Source organism: Psammomys obesus, unplaced genomic scaffold (genome assembly GCF_907164565.1).
Source record: "Psammomys obesus unplaced genomic scaffold, mPsaObe1.curated_primary_1811, whole genome shotgun sequence".
In the NCBI taxonomy this organism is placed as follows: Eukaryota; Metazoa; Chordata; class Mammalia; order Rodentia; family Muridae; genus Psammomys; species Psammomys obesus.
In genome coordinates, this window is record NW_026596109.1 from 9,254,991 (window position 1) to 9,267,805 (window position 12,815).

The 12,815-nt window shown below is 53.9% G+C and overlaps 1 protein-coding gene across 2 annotated transcripts; it reads right to left on the reverse strand.

Annotated features, from left to right (window-relative positions):
• Positions 1 to 655: 655 nt before the first annotated feature.
• Positions 656 to 7,867, reverse strand: Bsnd (barttin CLCNK type accessory subunit beta). Of its 2 annotated transcripts, XM_055628684.1 has the most exons (5): positions 7,691 to 7,867; positions 3,577 to 3,660; positions 3,298 to 3,320; positions 2,112 to 2,366; positions 656 to 1,055 (listed from the first exon to the last, which is right to left on the reverse strand). In XM_055628684.1, the coding sequence occupies exons 1-5, from the start codon at positions 7,865 to 7,867 to the stop codon at positions 656 to 658; spliced, it is 939 nt and encodes a 312-aa protein (XP_055484659.1). The 2 variants fall into 2 exon arrangements, with proteins under 2 accessions (XP_055484659.1, XP_055484658.1); XM_055628683.1 differs by lacking the exon at positions 3,298 to 3,320 and having other exon boundaries at positions 3,569 to 3,660.
• Positions 7,868 to 12,815: the final 4,948 nt, after the last annotated feature.

Below are 12,815 nucleotides of genomic sequence, written 5' to 3' on the forward strand. Positions count from 1 at the left end.
GCAATGAGTGTGAATTCACCCAGCACAAAGAGCCCTGGAAGAAGACAGCTCAAGCAAGGCCGTGGGCATAGACTAGGGGCAACTGCAGGAACAGGAGAGACCACAGAGCTATCCAGAGGTTATGTCAGGTCAGCAGAGGTCAGCCACAGAGGGTCACAGAGCTAAGAAACCTCTCAGCTCAGAGTGGGGTGAGTCAAAGTACCTATCAGAGGACCGAAACTCAGTGGCCATGGGGCCCTGAGAGGCCTCCATGAAGGAATGGGGGCCCTGGGTAGCACCGCAGAATGGCCCAAACAGAGGCCAGCATCAGGAGATGGAAAGGGCTTCCGAGGGTCTCGCTGTAACACGGGGCCTCAGAAAACCCCACTCTACCTGCAGGTCAGCAAAGCAAGCTACAGAGAAGCATGTGGCTCACTGGTACTGGTGTGTGTGTGTGTGTGTGTGTGTGTGTGTGTGTGTGTGTGTGTGTGTGTGTGTGTGTGACTGCTGAATTCCCTCCACCCTTGTGTGGTTCTTTTCATTTCCCAGAATGCTTCAGCTTGCTGCCTCACTTGATCCTCCATACAATCCAGTTTGGGAGGTGGAAAACTGAGCCCTTATGGGGTCGTGTGAAGAGAGCAGCGCTGTCAGGATCGACCCAGGAAGCAGTTTCATCTCAGCCGTGGACATCGGGCTCGAAGCCCAACTCTTTGTCAGGGAGGGGGTCCCCAGGGCTGTCTGGAAGCCCGTAGTACAGGTCTTCCTCCTCCTGCTCCGGTTCCTCTGCAGTCTCCTTCTTCTTCATCGTCAGGGATGGCTGCTGCTTGCTGGGCAGAGCCGCCCCCCGAACCGGCCCCTCCGGGACCCTGTCCTCTGATGTGGGGGCGTCATCAATCAGAGCAAAGTCACTGAAGCGATCCAGTGGCCCTCCGCTGGCCCAGGGCGGCTGCGGCTGCGGCTTCGGCTCATCCCTGTCCGGTGGGGACGGATGAGGGCTGCTGCCGTCGCTGGAGCCCATGTCCAGGTCGTCTTGGAACGAGGCCAAGGGTGCAGGGCCTTGGGAAGACACTGCGGGGCTGCAGAGGCAAAGACCGTGAGTGAAGGGCGGGCTCTGGGTCACACTGTCTGGGTCCAGATCTCTGCCGCTAGCTGCGGGAAGTTCATATCTCTGGGCCTCCTCTTTTCTCCCCTATTTGGAAACTGGGGGCAAAGTGAATCCTCGCGCGCGCGCGGTTGTTTCTGAGATTTACAGCAGGTAAACTGTTCAAAGCACTTCACACACAGCACCCGGCACGGAGTACGTGCTCAAGCAACAGGGCTGCTATTAAAGAAAGAGAGAACAAAGCCAGGTAGCTCATCCACGACTGCAGGCGTTTAGGATTCTCTGGCCCCTCACAATCCCACTTCACACAGTAAGGTCCCTCTGAGTCCTTTTTTATTTTGCTTCCCCTATTGGGCTGGGGACTCCAGGAGACTGGAGGTCAGTCAAAGCCTGGGAAGAAGCTGTTGTCTAGTAATGATGGAACAAGTGTATGAGTGGAGTGATCAGACTGGACTTGAAACTAAGCAGGAATTGGGCTGTGGCAGGGACAAACTTGGCTGAGCTACCGATCAGGTCAGCAGCCCAGCCAGGATTGAAACCCAAGCCCTATGGCTCCCAGCTGGCCAGGCTCCTGCTGCTCACAAGCATTTTGGAAGAACTATGTGCTGGCCACTTAAAGCATTGTCCCAGTGTGATGGAGATGGCTGTTCCCATGAGAGAAACTGCTCAGGGGAGTTCGAAGCCAGCTGGGTGCAGTGGCACACAACTGTAATCCCAGCACTCTGGGAGGCAGAGCCAGGCAGATGTCTGTGAGTTCTAGGCCAGCCTGGTTTACAAAGTGAGTCCAGGACAGCCAGGGCCACGCAGAGAAACTCTGTCTCAAAAAAAAAAAAAAAAAAATTAAAAAGTCCAAAATGTGGCACGCTTATACAGCCAAGGAGCCAAGATTATCACCATGGTCCATTAGAGCCCCAGCCCAGTGCCATCTGCCTATGACCCTCTGCTGCCTGCTCCTCACTTCCAAGTGTCCCGGCACCCTCTCAGCACACAGCCCTCCCTCTGCTCTAGAACTCCCACGCCACCTACTCACCTGCTCTGAGTACGGGATCTTCCTCCCTCGTTCTCATCTGAGCTCCTGTGGACCACCACCGAAGCATCCATCCAGGCCTGAGCAGAACGAGGCTCCCCCTCCCTGCCACTGCTGGTTCCCGTCTTCAGCTCAGGGGCCAGCAGGGGCCTGGGATCCTCACTGTAGCCCATGACCTTCATATGGATGTGAGTGAAATCTGGAAGGCTCTGGTCATAGGCAGCTTCTTCCCACAGCCTGACATAGGGGGGTTGGGGGCTGGGTCCAACAGACAATGGGAGAGGAGTCAGGCAGGCAGACATGAGTTCCCTCATCAAGGCCCCCTGTCTGTCATAGGGGCATGGGCCCATGGATTTCACAAGAGGAATTTCAGGGGCATCTCTTGTACCCACGCCACAGATGATGAGGCCAAGGCCTAACTAAATGAGTAAATTAAGTGGCAGAGCACTAGCCTGACCCCAAGTCAACATAACATCATGTCCCCAAAGGTATCCACAGTAAGTGACAGCAGAGAGGACTCAGCATGCAGGATTGCTGAAGACCCCTCAAGGCAGCAATCACTGTTCTGGGTCCACAGCTCTGATGCTGAGTAGAACGAGCCACAGCTGCTGTAGGTTCCTTGACTGCAAGGCTGGGGAAATGATGGCCTCTACACTCCCTGCAACTTCAGGAGGTTCTGTGGGGAAACTGAGGCAAAGCAACTGAAACTGGCTTGTGCACAGGCCCTGCTTGGTGGATTGGGGCCATAGTGATCTCTTCCCTGCCACTGTGCTTCAGTGACTAGGCCCTTGTCCAAGGTCACACAACTGGGAAGTAACAAGATAAAGGAAGGAGCCCCATATAGCCTGAGCTACATGGGCCCTGAGATAGAGTTTGGGGTGGCTCCGCCCACCAGGGTGTGTCTGTTGTTTCCCACCCGGACCTTTTTTCTGTGTATCAGGAGTGGAAAATACCAGCATTACAAACTACCCTAAGCAAAGCAGCATGGCTCTGAGCCCCCATAGCTCCAGGGCCTGTAGCCTGGCCTTTGGAGCTTGAGAGTCACAGCTCAGGGGATTAGCCAAATCCAAAGCATTCTCAACTGTGCTCCAAACCAGAACCAGGATTGGACATCTCCAGGAGGGAAATAGGCTACAGCCAAGTCAGGCCAGAATCCACACCTGTCTCCCTCACTGACTCCCTGTGACACCTGGGATTTGTGCTTCTCAGTTTCTACATCTGTGAAATGGCAGCAGCAATGCTAATGCATACAACCGAGAGTTTGAAACTACCTGTGATTTATAAGACTATGTCCTCAGAAAACAGGGAGCAAAGAGGAAGCTAGATGGGACAAGACAGAGATACAGACACCTGACCCAGCCACCCTTGTCCTCTCCCTCTTCCCTTACCTCTTCCCTTGCCCCCCTCCTCCCGTTTTTGACAGGAGGCTGGACTGAGGGCCCATTTCTCCCTGTGCTTACCTCTTCACCTCTGAAAGCCCGTTCTCCATCAGGCTCAGGGCCTTTGGGGACAAGATGCCTTGGAAGTCAGAGTCTGCCGGCACGAAGGTGATCTGCAAGAGAAGATACAGTCTCTGCAGCTGAGCAGGGCTGGAGCTTAGCTGTCGCCACACACCCTGGCTGCTGGTCCCAAAGCTTCTGAGAACTTCTCTGTTCATTGTAAGAGAGAAGGAAAACCTGGAAGGACCTCTGTGGCTCAGCCCCAGTGGGTAGACAGGTATCTAGGCTCCTGTCTGCACCATGGTCTTCCTTCCATGGACAATCCCCTGAGAACCTACGGTGAGCAGACACCATTCTGGACACCGGGGGCAGACCCTGGGCACTGTGAGTAACAGAGATGCTCTGCCTGCCTGACGCCCAGGCCCATCATTTCCCAGGAGTCTCTACACAGGGTGCTCAAAGGGTGCTCTTATCTGCACCTGGTGAGTGAGTGCAAAGCCAGTCAGACACAGGACACAGCTGTGGTAGGGAGGCAGAGTCACGGATGTCTGCGGGTGTGCACACAAAGTTCCATCCCCAAACTTTCTAGACCAAGCAGCCTAGTTTCAGGGATGTCCCCTTGGGGTGGGAAGGCAAGCCATGAAGGAAGGAGCCCGGTGAGGCAGAAAGAGCCCTGCCTTTGGGGGCCTGGAGACAGGTGAGTAGCTTTTTGTCACCAGGTCCTTACTGTGGGTCCTGGAAGTCACATCTCTCCTTCCAGAGCCTCTTTGAACTCTTGTGGTAAATGAGAGAAGACTCCAGGAGACACCCGCTCCTCCATGCTCAGAGAAGCACTGTGAACCACAACCAGGAGATGGGTGACAGACAACAAAATACAAGGAACATATCCAGCCGCGTGCCAGTCAGCCTTTGGAAGGAAGTTCCGATGCACGGCACAGCAAAGATAAACACTGAAGGCACAGTGCGGACTGAAATGTTCCAGATGGGGTGGGCAGAGACAAACACTGTGAGACTCCACTTCCCTGGTGTACCAAGATGTGAAAGTCAGAGGGGTAAGGAAGGAGGCTGGTGGCTCCCCAAGGCTAAATAGAGTCATAACGGGGAGCTATCGCACGGTGGGTGTAAACCTGCCCAGTTTGGAGAGAGTTCTGGAAATGCGAATTTACTTAGTGCCTCAGACTGCATGCTACCCGTGGTTAAAGCAGTGTATCCTGTGCTAATATGGCTTGCAGGGTTTTTAATGGCATGTGTCTCAGCGGAGTGGTGAGGACTCCCTAACACAGAGGACTCACACAGAGGACTCTCCCAACATGCTGCCTGGACACACAGCTTCTCAGTAAATCACAACCTGGCCTCTGGACTCACAAGTGTGAGCATCTGTCATACACTGTCTGATGAGCCCCTGATGAATTGCTCGAGATTCGTAAACAGCAACCTTTGTCTCTTCCCACAGAGTAGAGTATGGGAGGCACTGTCGGCAACAGCAAAGCTTCATGATGGTGGAAAGAAGGGGGTGATGGGTAGAGGACCTTTCACACTCCTGAGGAGACACTGCCCAGGTGCCTAAGCATCTTGCGTCTGTACTAAGGATGGTCCATGGCCAGCTGGTTCAATACTTTTTAGGATTTTCCTCTTTTCCTTCACTATATCATGGCCCAGACACCATCACCATCATCACCATTTCCACCATTCCCATCATCCCCATTGCTAGCATCACCATCACTGTCATCGTCACCATTGCTGTCAAGGTCATCATCCTCACCACCACCATCATTATCACTGTCACAACTACCACCATCATCAGTCACTGCCATTAATATCATCGCGGTCACCATCGCCATTGCCATCACCGCCACTTCAATCATGACCACCATCACTGGCACGAGAAGCGTGGAGGAGACAGAGAGGAAGCAGCATTTCAGAACACGGACTTGTTTTTCTAAAGAAAGAGGAAGGACACACAGAATTGATGATAGGGGGTTGGGAAATCAGACCTGGAGACCCCTGAGAACATCAGGCTGAAGATTTTAACATTTATCCACATCCATGGCCATTCCAGAGAAAATTTTCAGCAGCGAGCAAGTGTCCATTGAATTTGGGCTCAGACTGAACACTGACCAGCCCCTGGAGGGAGGAAGCAAAGACAAGGAAGCCCACAAAGAGGACAGGTCCTTCAGTCACCAGGTCCTGGCAGAGCAGACAAAAGTAAGGAGAAGAGGATATGGAGGTGAGGCTGTGCTCTCTCTCCCCTCTCCCTTGCTCCCCTGTTCCGTGTCAACTTTCAGGCTCAGCATCTTCAGTAACCCCCCACCCGAGACACACACACACACACACACACACACACACACACACACATGCACACACACACACTAGACTTGCCCTGGCTCAATTCTCAGTCTTAACCTATGCCTGAGGCCCAGGTGAGTAACCAGATCGAACCAGGTTTGTATTCAAGACCTAACAGAATAGTCATGGTGAAGAGTGGGAGCCCTTTCGCCCTCCTGTTCCAGCTGTGACAGCTCTGACAGCCTGAGTCTCCCCACCACCCTGACCTTCCAGTGCCAGCAACATCATCTCAAGAACAAGGCCTCTGCACCTGCTTCATAGAGGCGTGGTGCCAGGACCCCTCCCATTCCCACAGTGCCCTCTGCTTCCTTGCGCTTGGCCATGTAAGGCACAGCAGGGGCATATCTACCAAGGTCACAGACTTGGCACGGGGCACATAGTCTTGAATTGGGGTCTGAGGGACAGTGGGAGGTGTGGGTTTCCCCTAGCCATACAACCTCCCCACATAGGAACACATGAGCCTTCAACAGTTACTCATTAATACTCAGCCCTGTTTCCCACCATCAGCCATCCTGCTGCTACTCAGTCCCTCCACCAGATGCCCCCTAGGAAGGATGCTGTCTTCTCAACATCCCCCTCCCTCCCTCCGTGGTGACGTGGTGGCTCTGGCCTCAAGGCCCTCTTCTCCCAGTGACCTCTGCTCAGGACATTGAGCACATAGAGGGGAGTTGACTGTAAACTGCTTTGTAAATGGCTCCAAACCAGTTGGGACTGCCCAGGGCTGACATATAAGTCACAGTCCTGGGCTGGCCACAGAGGGGGCAGGGCTGGGAGAGCCTGGGACCTGGCCCCAATCCTTAGAACTCTTTCTGGGTACGCCACCCCAAAGTGGGGAGGGGTGGAGGAGGCTAGAGGAACAGGGCTGTTAGTATCAAGGCTCAGTGAGACCTCGGATACCCATTCCCCTTTCCCATGCCATCCTCCTGACCCACACTGTACAGATGAGGAAACTGAGGCTTGGAGAACAAAGTGGCTCAGTCTCCCAGGCATGTAGAGACAGAGCAAGTTAGACCCCCTGCCCCTCTCCCTATATTCCCGAATCTCTCTCTCTCTAACTCTGACATTGTGACAGTCACTCTACCTCTCCGGACACTGAAGGTTTACCCCACCTGACATGTTCACTCTTCAGGGCTGTGTAAGAATCAGGAAGAGCAACAGCAGCAGCAGCTGTTTAACTAAACACAACACTACGGTTACAAATACACCTGTCGCCATCTTCTACACATCATACCTGGGTTACCACAGGGCTCTGCAGAGCTGAGACTGGGGAGCCATTTTTATAGATGAAAGTACTGTGCCTCAGAAAGAACCAGCACAGCAGAACTCTCAGAAGCCGGAGACATGGGACAGAGCACCCAGGATGGCACGTGTGGCCAGGATGGAGCACCAGGGGCTCCATGCTGCTCTTTAGGGCACACTCCAACCTGAGATCTGTGCTTTTGTTTCCGGGTCTGCAGGAGGAAAGGGAACTGCAGAAAACGCAGAGCACTTGTGATAGGGTCAGGGTGAGCTGCGGGATTCAGGCTTGGCAGGTAGTATATGCTGGCTGACTTCCGCTCAAACACAGGGAGAGTGCATAGATCCCATTGTGTCCCCGTGATGGCCTGACCCAAGGGCCAAATGCAGGGGCTTTCTGATGAGCCACAATGAGAGATGGTAGCAAAAGGATAGTCCCCAGAGCAGAGAGAACACGGGGAGTCCAGATGGAAAGAACACAGCAGTTGGAGGTCAGGGATTAGAGCCTAAGACAGCGAGAGCCGCCTGTCCTCCTGCCCCCCCCCCCACCTCGGCTCCTACCTTAGGATAGCATTGGCACATGCTCCAGATGACGCCCCCGATCACCATGATGCTGCCCATGGCGTAGAAGGTGCCGTAGACCTGGGGTCGGTCGTGGCTCATGAGGAACGTGCCGAGGGATAGCAGGAAAAGGCCCAGTACGATGAAGCCGATACGGAAGGTCTTCTCGTCAGCCATGGTGACTAACCAGTCCCTGGTAGCTGACCAGCACCCCGGCAGAGACCTGCCCACAATCCTACTCAAACACTGAGCGGGCTCTCAGGGAGGGAGGGTACGCTGGGTGGCTGAGAACCAAGGCGTAACACATAAAGCAAGAAACGGTCCCCACAGGCCCAGCTCCCAGCCCTGGGCCCAGCGGTTCTGCAGGGCAGGTGACACGCTTCAGTGGGCCCAAGTACCCAGCCATCTACCTTTCCTCCGGTCGCTCTCCGTCCCTCTGGGCCCAGCTGTTTGGAGCTTGTGAATCTGAACATGGGACAGAGGCAGGGGAGGGCTGGGGGAGGTTACAGGGGCTGGGCCAGCCATGGCTTTGACATCACCTCATTTGCCTACTGTGGAACTGAGCCCAGACAGGCTTTGCACCTCCCAGCTCTGGGAAGCAGGGGTGGGGCCATGGCAGCTTCCAGAACCCACAGCCTGACAGTTTAGACACCTTCTCAAGGACACCTGATCGCCTAGGCTCAACAGAAATACCTGTACCTACTAAACGGTCACCATCCTAGATGTGTCTCCGTTCAGTTCATTTAAGGAGACAGGTGCCAGACTCCCATTTTCCAAAAGAGGACGCAGGTACAGATAAGCAATCTGCCCAAAGTCACAGATAACAGCAGAGCAGCTGGGACTAGAGCCCAGAGGCTGTGGGTCCCCCTAGCCAGCCACAGCATGAAAACAGGGGCAGGCTCTAGCGGCAAATCCATTGATGGTCTTGGATCTGTGTCTCCAGATGCACAGCCCTGCTCACCAGTTGGCTGTGTCATACTTTCCTCCTCTGTAACAGGTGGGAACTGGAGCCACAACCAGAGCTGGCTCCAGGCCTTACCTCCCCGACCCCTTTCATATTCCACATCCAGCCCAGCCCTGCCTGTCATGGGGGCTGGGAATGAACCAGTGTCCCTGCAGATGTGGCTGGCTCACTGATCTACTTCACTTGATCCTGGTCCCCAACCTGGAAAGCCATCTTTATCTTAATCATGATAGTCTAGGGGAGGGTTTCTAGTTCTGAGACGGCTGATGGGGAAAGTCAGATTGCTGCCACTGCAGAGACCCAGAGCCACCAAGGTGTCCAGAGAATGGCAGCTGGAGTTTTCGGGAGACCTGTGCAGTAGCAAGGGGTCTCAATGAACTCCCCAAATCCCTGCATTCAGGGACTTTCCCGTGCACGTCCCCATGCCCCATTCTGTTCCCCCATGTACCTCTCCTAGCATGCCTACCCGTGGGGTCCCTTCCCAGAGAGGGTTCTGCCCTCTCCGTCACCATCACTGTCCCTCAGCTCTGTTCAGCTGCACTTCACAGTTTGTAGAGTGCCCCCAGGAACTGGGAACAGACACCCTGAGAAAACTGCCCAGGTGCCAAGTCTCTGGTCACCTCCAGTCTGATTCCCAGGGTAAACTTAAGCAGTGGACTTAAGTTTTGTCGCCTGTGGATTGCAAATGGCCATTAGTCCATAATGGAGGGAAAGCCATTTGAAATTGTGACTGGCCAGGGACCTCTAGGGAGATATCAGAATCATCCTAAAGAGACTTGGAGACAAGAGAGGCCATGAGTGCAGAGCAACCTAGCTAGTACTCATCCTAAAACAAGGAGTGAGGCCCACCTGGATGTGTTCCTGGGAGCCAGGGCTTAGCATACAAAGGGGGTGAATCTCTGCCTCAGCCACAGAAGCTTCTTGTGCCCCCTGGTGGCTTTGTAGTGTGTTTGGCATGGTGCTGTCACATCCTGCGGGCAATGTGTCTGTTCACCCAGGTCCACGGAAGAAGGCATGGAGGATTTGTCATAGAGGGATGACAGATTCAGTCAAGATCTTCCCAAAAGCTCCAGAGCCCAAGCGAACCATCTAGCCTTTGGTCATTTTGGAGCGGTCTGGGCATTCTCTTCTTTATGGGTCTTTATTTCTTTGCTATAACCCAGTTTCTCTTTGACCCTTTTCTCAAAGTTCCTTTTCCTAAAGCGACGGTAGCAGCAGCGAGTAAAAAAGTCCGAGTTAAGTCGGTGCTCACTAAATGTGTCGGATCGCTGCTGGAGTCCTGTTAACAGTTAAATGGCCGCAGGCAGGCCCCTACCCCAGGACTAGCTGGGGTAACATAAACTAGGAAAGAGGGGGAGGAAAGGAAAAGAGAAAACAGAAAAAAAGAATCTCAAAGTTAGGTGGGAAGGGATGGAAGGGTAGAGAATGGTAATTAAGGGAGGAGTTGGAGAAGGGAGGTTGAATAGATGCAAAATGCATTGTATGAAATTCCCGAAGGATCAATAAAAACATGTTTCAAAAAAGGTAGCTGCCAAGGCAGTTCCCAGTGGCTTGTTGCTGTGTGGGCAGGTGCGTGTGTCTCTCCGCCCCATTACAGGGTTAGGTTTCTCTTTGTAGTGGACCCTGGGCCAGTCAGTGTGCCGAGGGTGAGCAGGCGGAGTGCTCGGCCCTGGAAGGACTGTTTGTCCCATCCCTCCCCCCAGGGCTCGAGGGTCGCAAGGGGATTGTGGGGTCCAGAGTTTATAGATGACACAGGGCAGGGGGGAGGCAGCCCGAGGTTTTCGGGACAAGGTTGGGCAGCTGCACACCTGAGCTGGTGACAATAGTGTTGACTGACATTCACAGGGTCTGCAGTGGCTCTGGCCAGGTAGCGGTCCATGCACGGAGCAGGGAGGGTGTGCGTGAGTTTGGCCACTGGCTAGGGAACTGAGGTGATCCCTGGTGGATCAGCCACCCTTGGGGCGGGCCCCCCTCCCTAACTCCCAGTGGTTGGGCTGGGGACTGGACTCTACAGTTAAAGGAGAAGGGAAGAAAGAAGAGTAGGGCTTGGTGTTGGGCAGATGAGGAAGAGGTAGGAGAGTGATGGATGTGAGGTATGAGAACGGTTGTGTGTGTGAGATCAGGGTGCATCAAGTGAAAGTCTCAATGAATTTACAAAAGCGTTAACAAAAAGGACAAAAAAAGAATTAGGTGGGAATAAGATTCTGCTGACGGCAGTTCCTGCTTTCTCAAGCCTGAGTCCCACTCTGGCTTTGACTGTTTCCCTTACACCACGAGGGAGGAGCTGCAGAGGTGACCTGTCTGGGAGTCAGTGATCTTCCAGCAAAGGGGGTGTTAAATGCTGTCTTCTGGAAGGCATGTCCAACCTGTGCCCAAAAACTGTGAATGCAGCCTCACACAGAAATTGTAAATTTACTTAAAACAGGAGACTTACCCAAGCTTTCTTTAAAAAAACAAAACAAAACAAAACCCTCTGTTATCTCATCCCCGGTGTGAACTTTGTGAATGACAGCACTGTCTTGCAACTCAAAAAGTTGAACATGCTCGAAGGAATTGAGGGTCCTAGGAGTAAGCTGCCCACCAAGATAGTCAAGGCTAGAAAGAACACACTGGGCACAGGCAAAATCTAAGCCTGTATAGTCAAGGCTCGACCTGAGGAGCCAGAGCCTGCCAGTTCACAGGTCAGATTCTAGCCAGGTTCTGGAAGCCTGCGTCTGCTTAGGCTCCTACCATACAGGTTCTCTAAGGGCCGAGGCTTGCTGACAAATGCGGCATCAGGGACGGAGAGATGAGCTGCATCTTCTCCAGAAGGTGTGACACAGGGGCCACCAAGTAACATACACTTGCAGGGATCCTGGAAAAGGTATGGAGAGGCCTGAGTCATTGAAGTCCCTGACTTCTTAGTGCTGGGTGGCCAGTGAAGATGAGTCCAAGTATGGGTACATTGTCTGCAATGTAGCTCAGGGAGGGCAGTGGTCCCATGGCAGGGTTCCCTTGAGTGTCTGGCTCCTCCACAGATCCCTCAGCCACACCACTACAGCTCAGAAGGAGACAGCGCCCCACCTTGGCGAGATTACCATAGCCTTGGCTCATGCTCAGGCTGGTGACCTTGAACAAGTCACTGTCCCTTCCTGAGGCAGATGAAAAGATATGGAGAGACGCAGAAAAGTCCTTTGTGGCCAGCTAGCCCTCCCCACCTGCCTTTCAGCTGCTGCCAAGATAGAACCTGCTCACACCAGCCATTCGCTGACACTGTGTCCTGTGGTAAACACCTCACGTGGGAAACCCCTTAGGAACTACAGAACGTCTGCTATAGGCCCAGCCTACGTCACCACCAGAATGGAGAGACAAGGCCTCTCCAGACTCCTCTGTGGCCTAGGGTAATCTCTGGGAAGAGGGAATGTGACTGCAGGGTAGAGGGGAAGGAATCAGAACCTCTAAAGGAAAGACATGCTCGGAAGTGCGGGGGCCCAGGGTCTGGTTGGGAATGAAGAGCAAGGGGCAGGGAAAAAGTGATAGGAGCCTGAAGTTTAGGGCCACCAAAAGCAGGCCTTCCTCAGCTCAGACTATGCAGGAGCTTTTGCCATTCATAGGGATCTGAGGGCCAGGCCCTACCTGGACTTGGCATCAAGAGGCTTTCAGTGGCTTGAGGCAATGGCAGGAAACAGGCAGAGGGACAAGACAGCCGCCCACAGTGGCCAGCAGAGATGGGGAACCTGCGCCCCGACTGTGCTCTGAGTTCTCACTTTGCATAGGCTGTTTCCCCACATGGGGACGTCCCTCCTGTAAAAATACAGGGCTTCACGGGTGAGGAGGTGACAGGGGCAGAGACCTGGCCTGGCACCAGTTGGCCAGCCTTTGAGCCCCTGCTGCTGTGAGGCCTCAGGGAGAGTCACCGAGTGAGAATGAGACTGACCTGATAGCCTAATGAGACTTTGGTTTAACCTGACCCAGGCCACCTGTTTCTTCTAGGCCCTTGGCCTACACACTGGAGAATGCCTTCCCTGGCTGTCCCTTTCGGGGGCTGGGGAGCAGTGACGCAAGACTACATATCTGCATAAGGCCTAGTGGAGTGGACAGAGACCCCATGGGCAGAATGCAGCTGGAGAGGAAGTGGCTCTCAGTGCCACATCTGGAGAGCCGGGGACAGCAGCGTGGCCC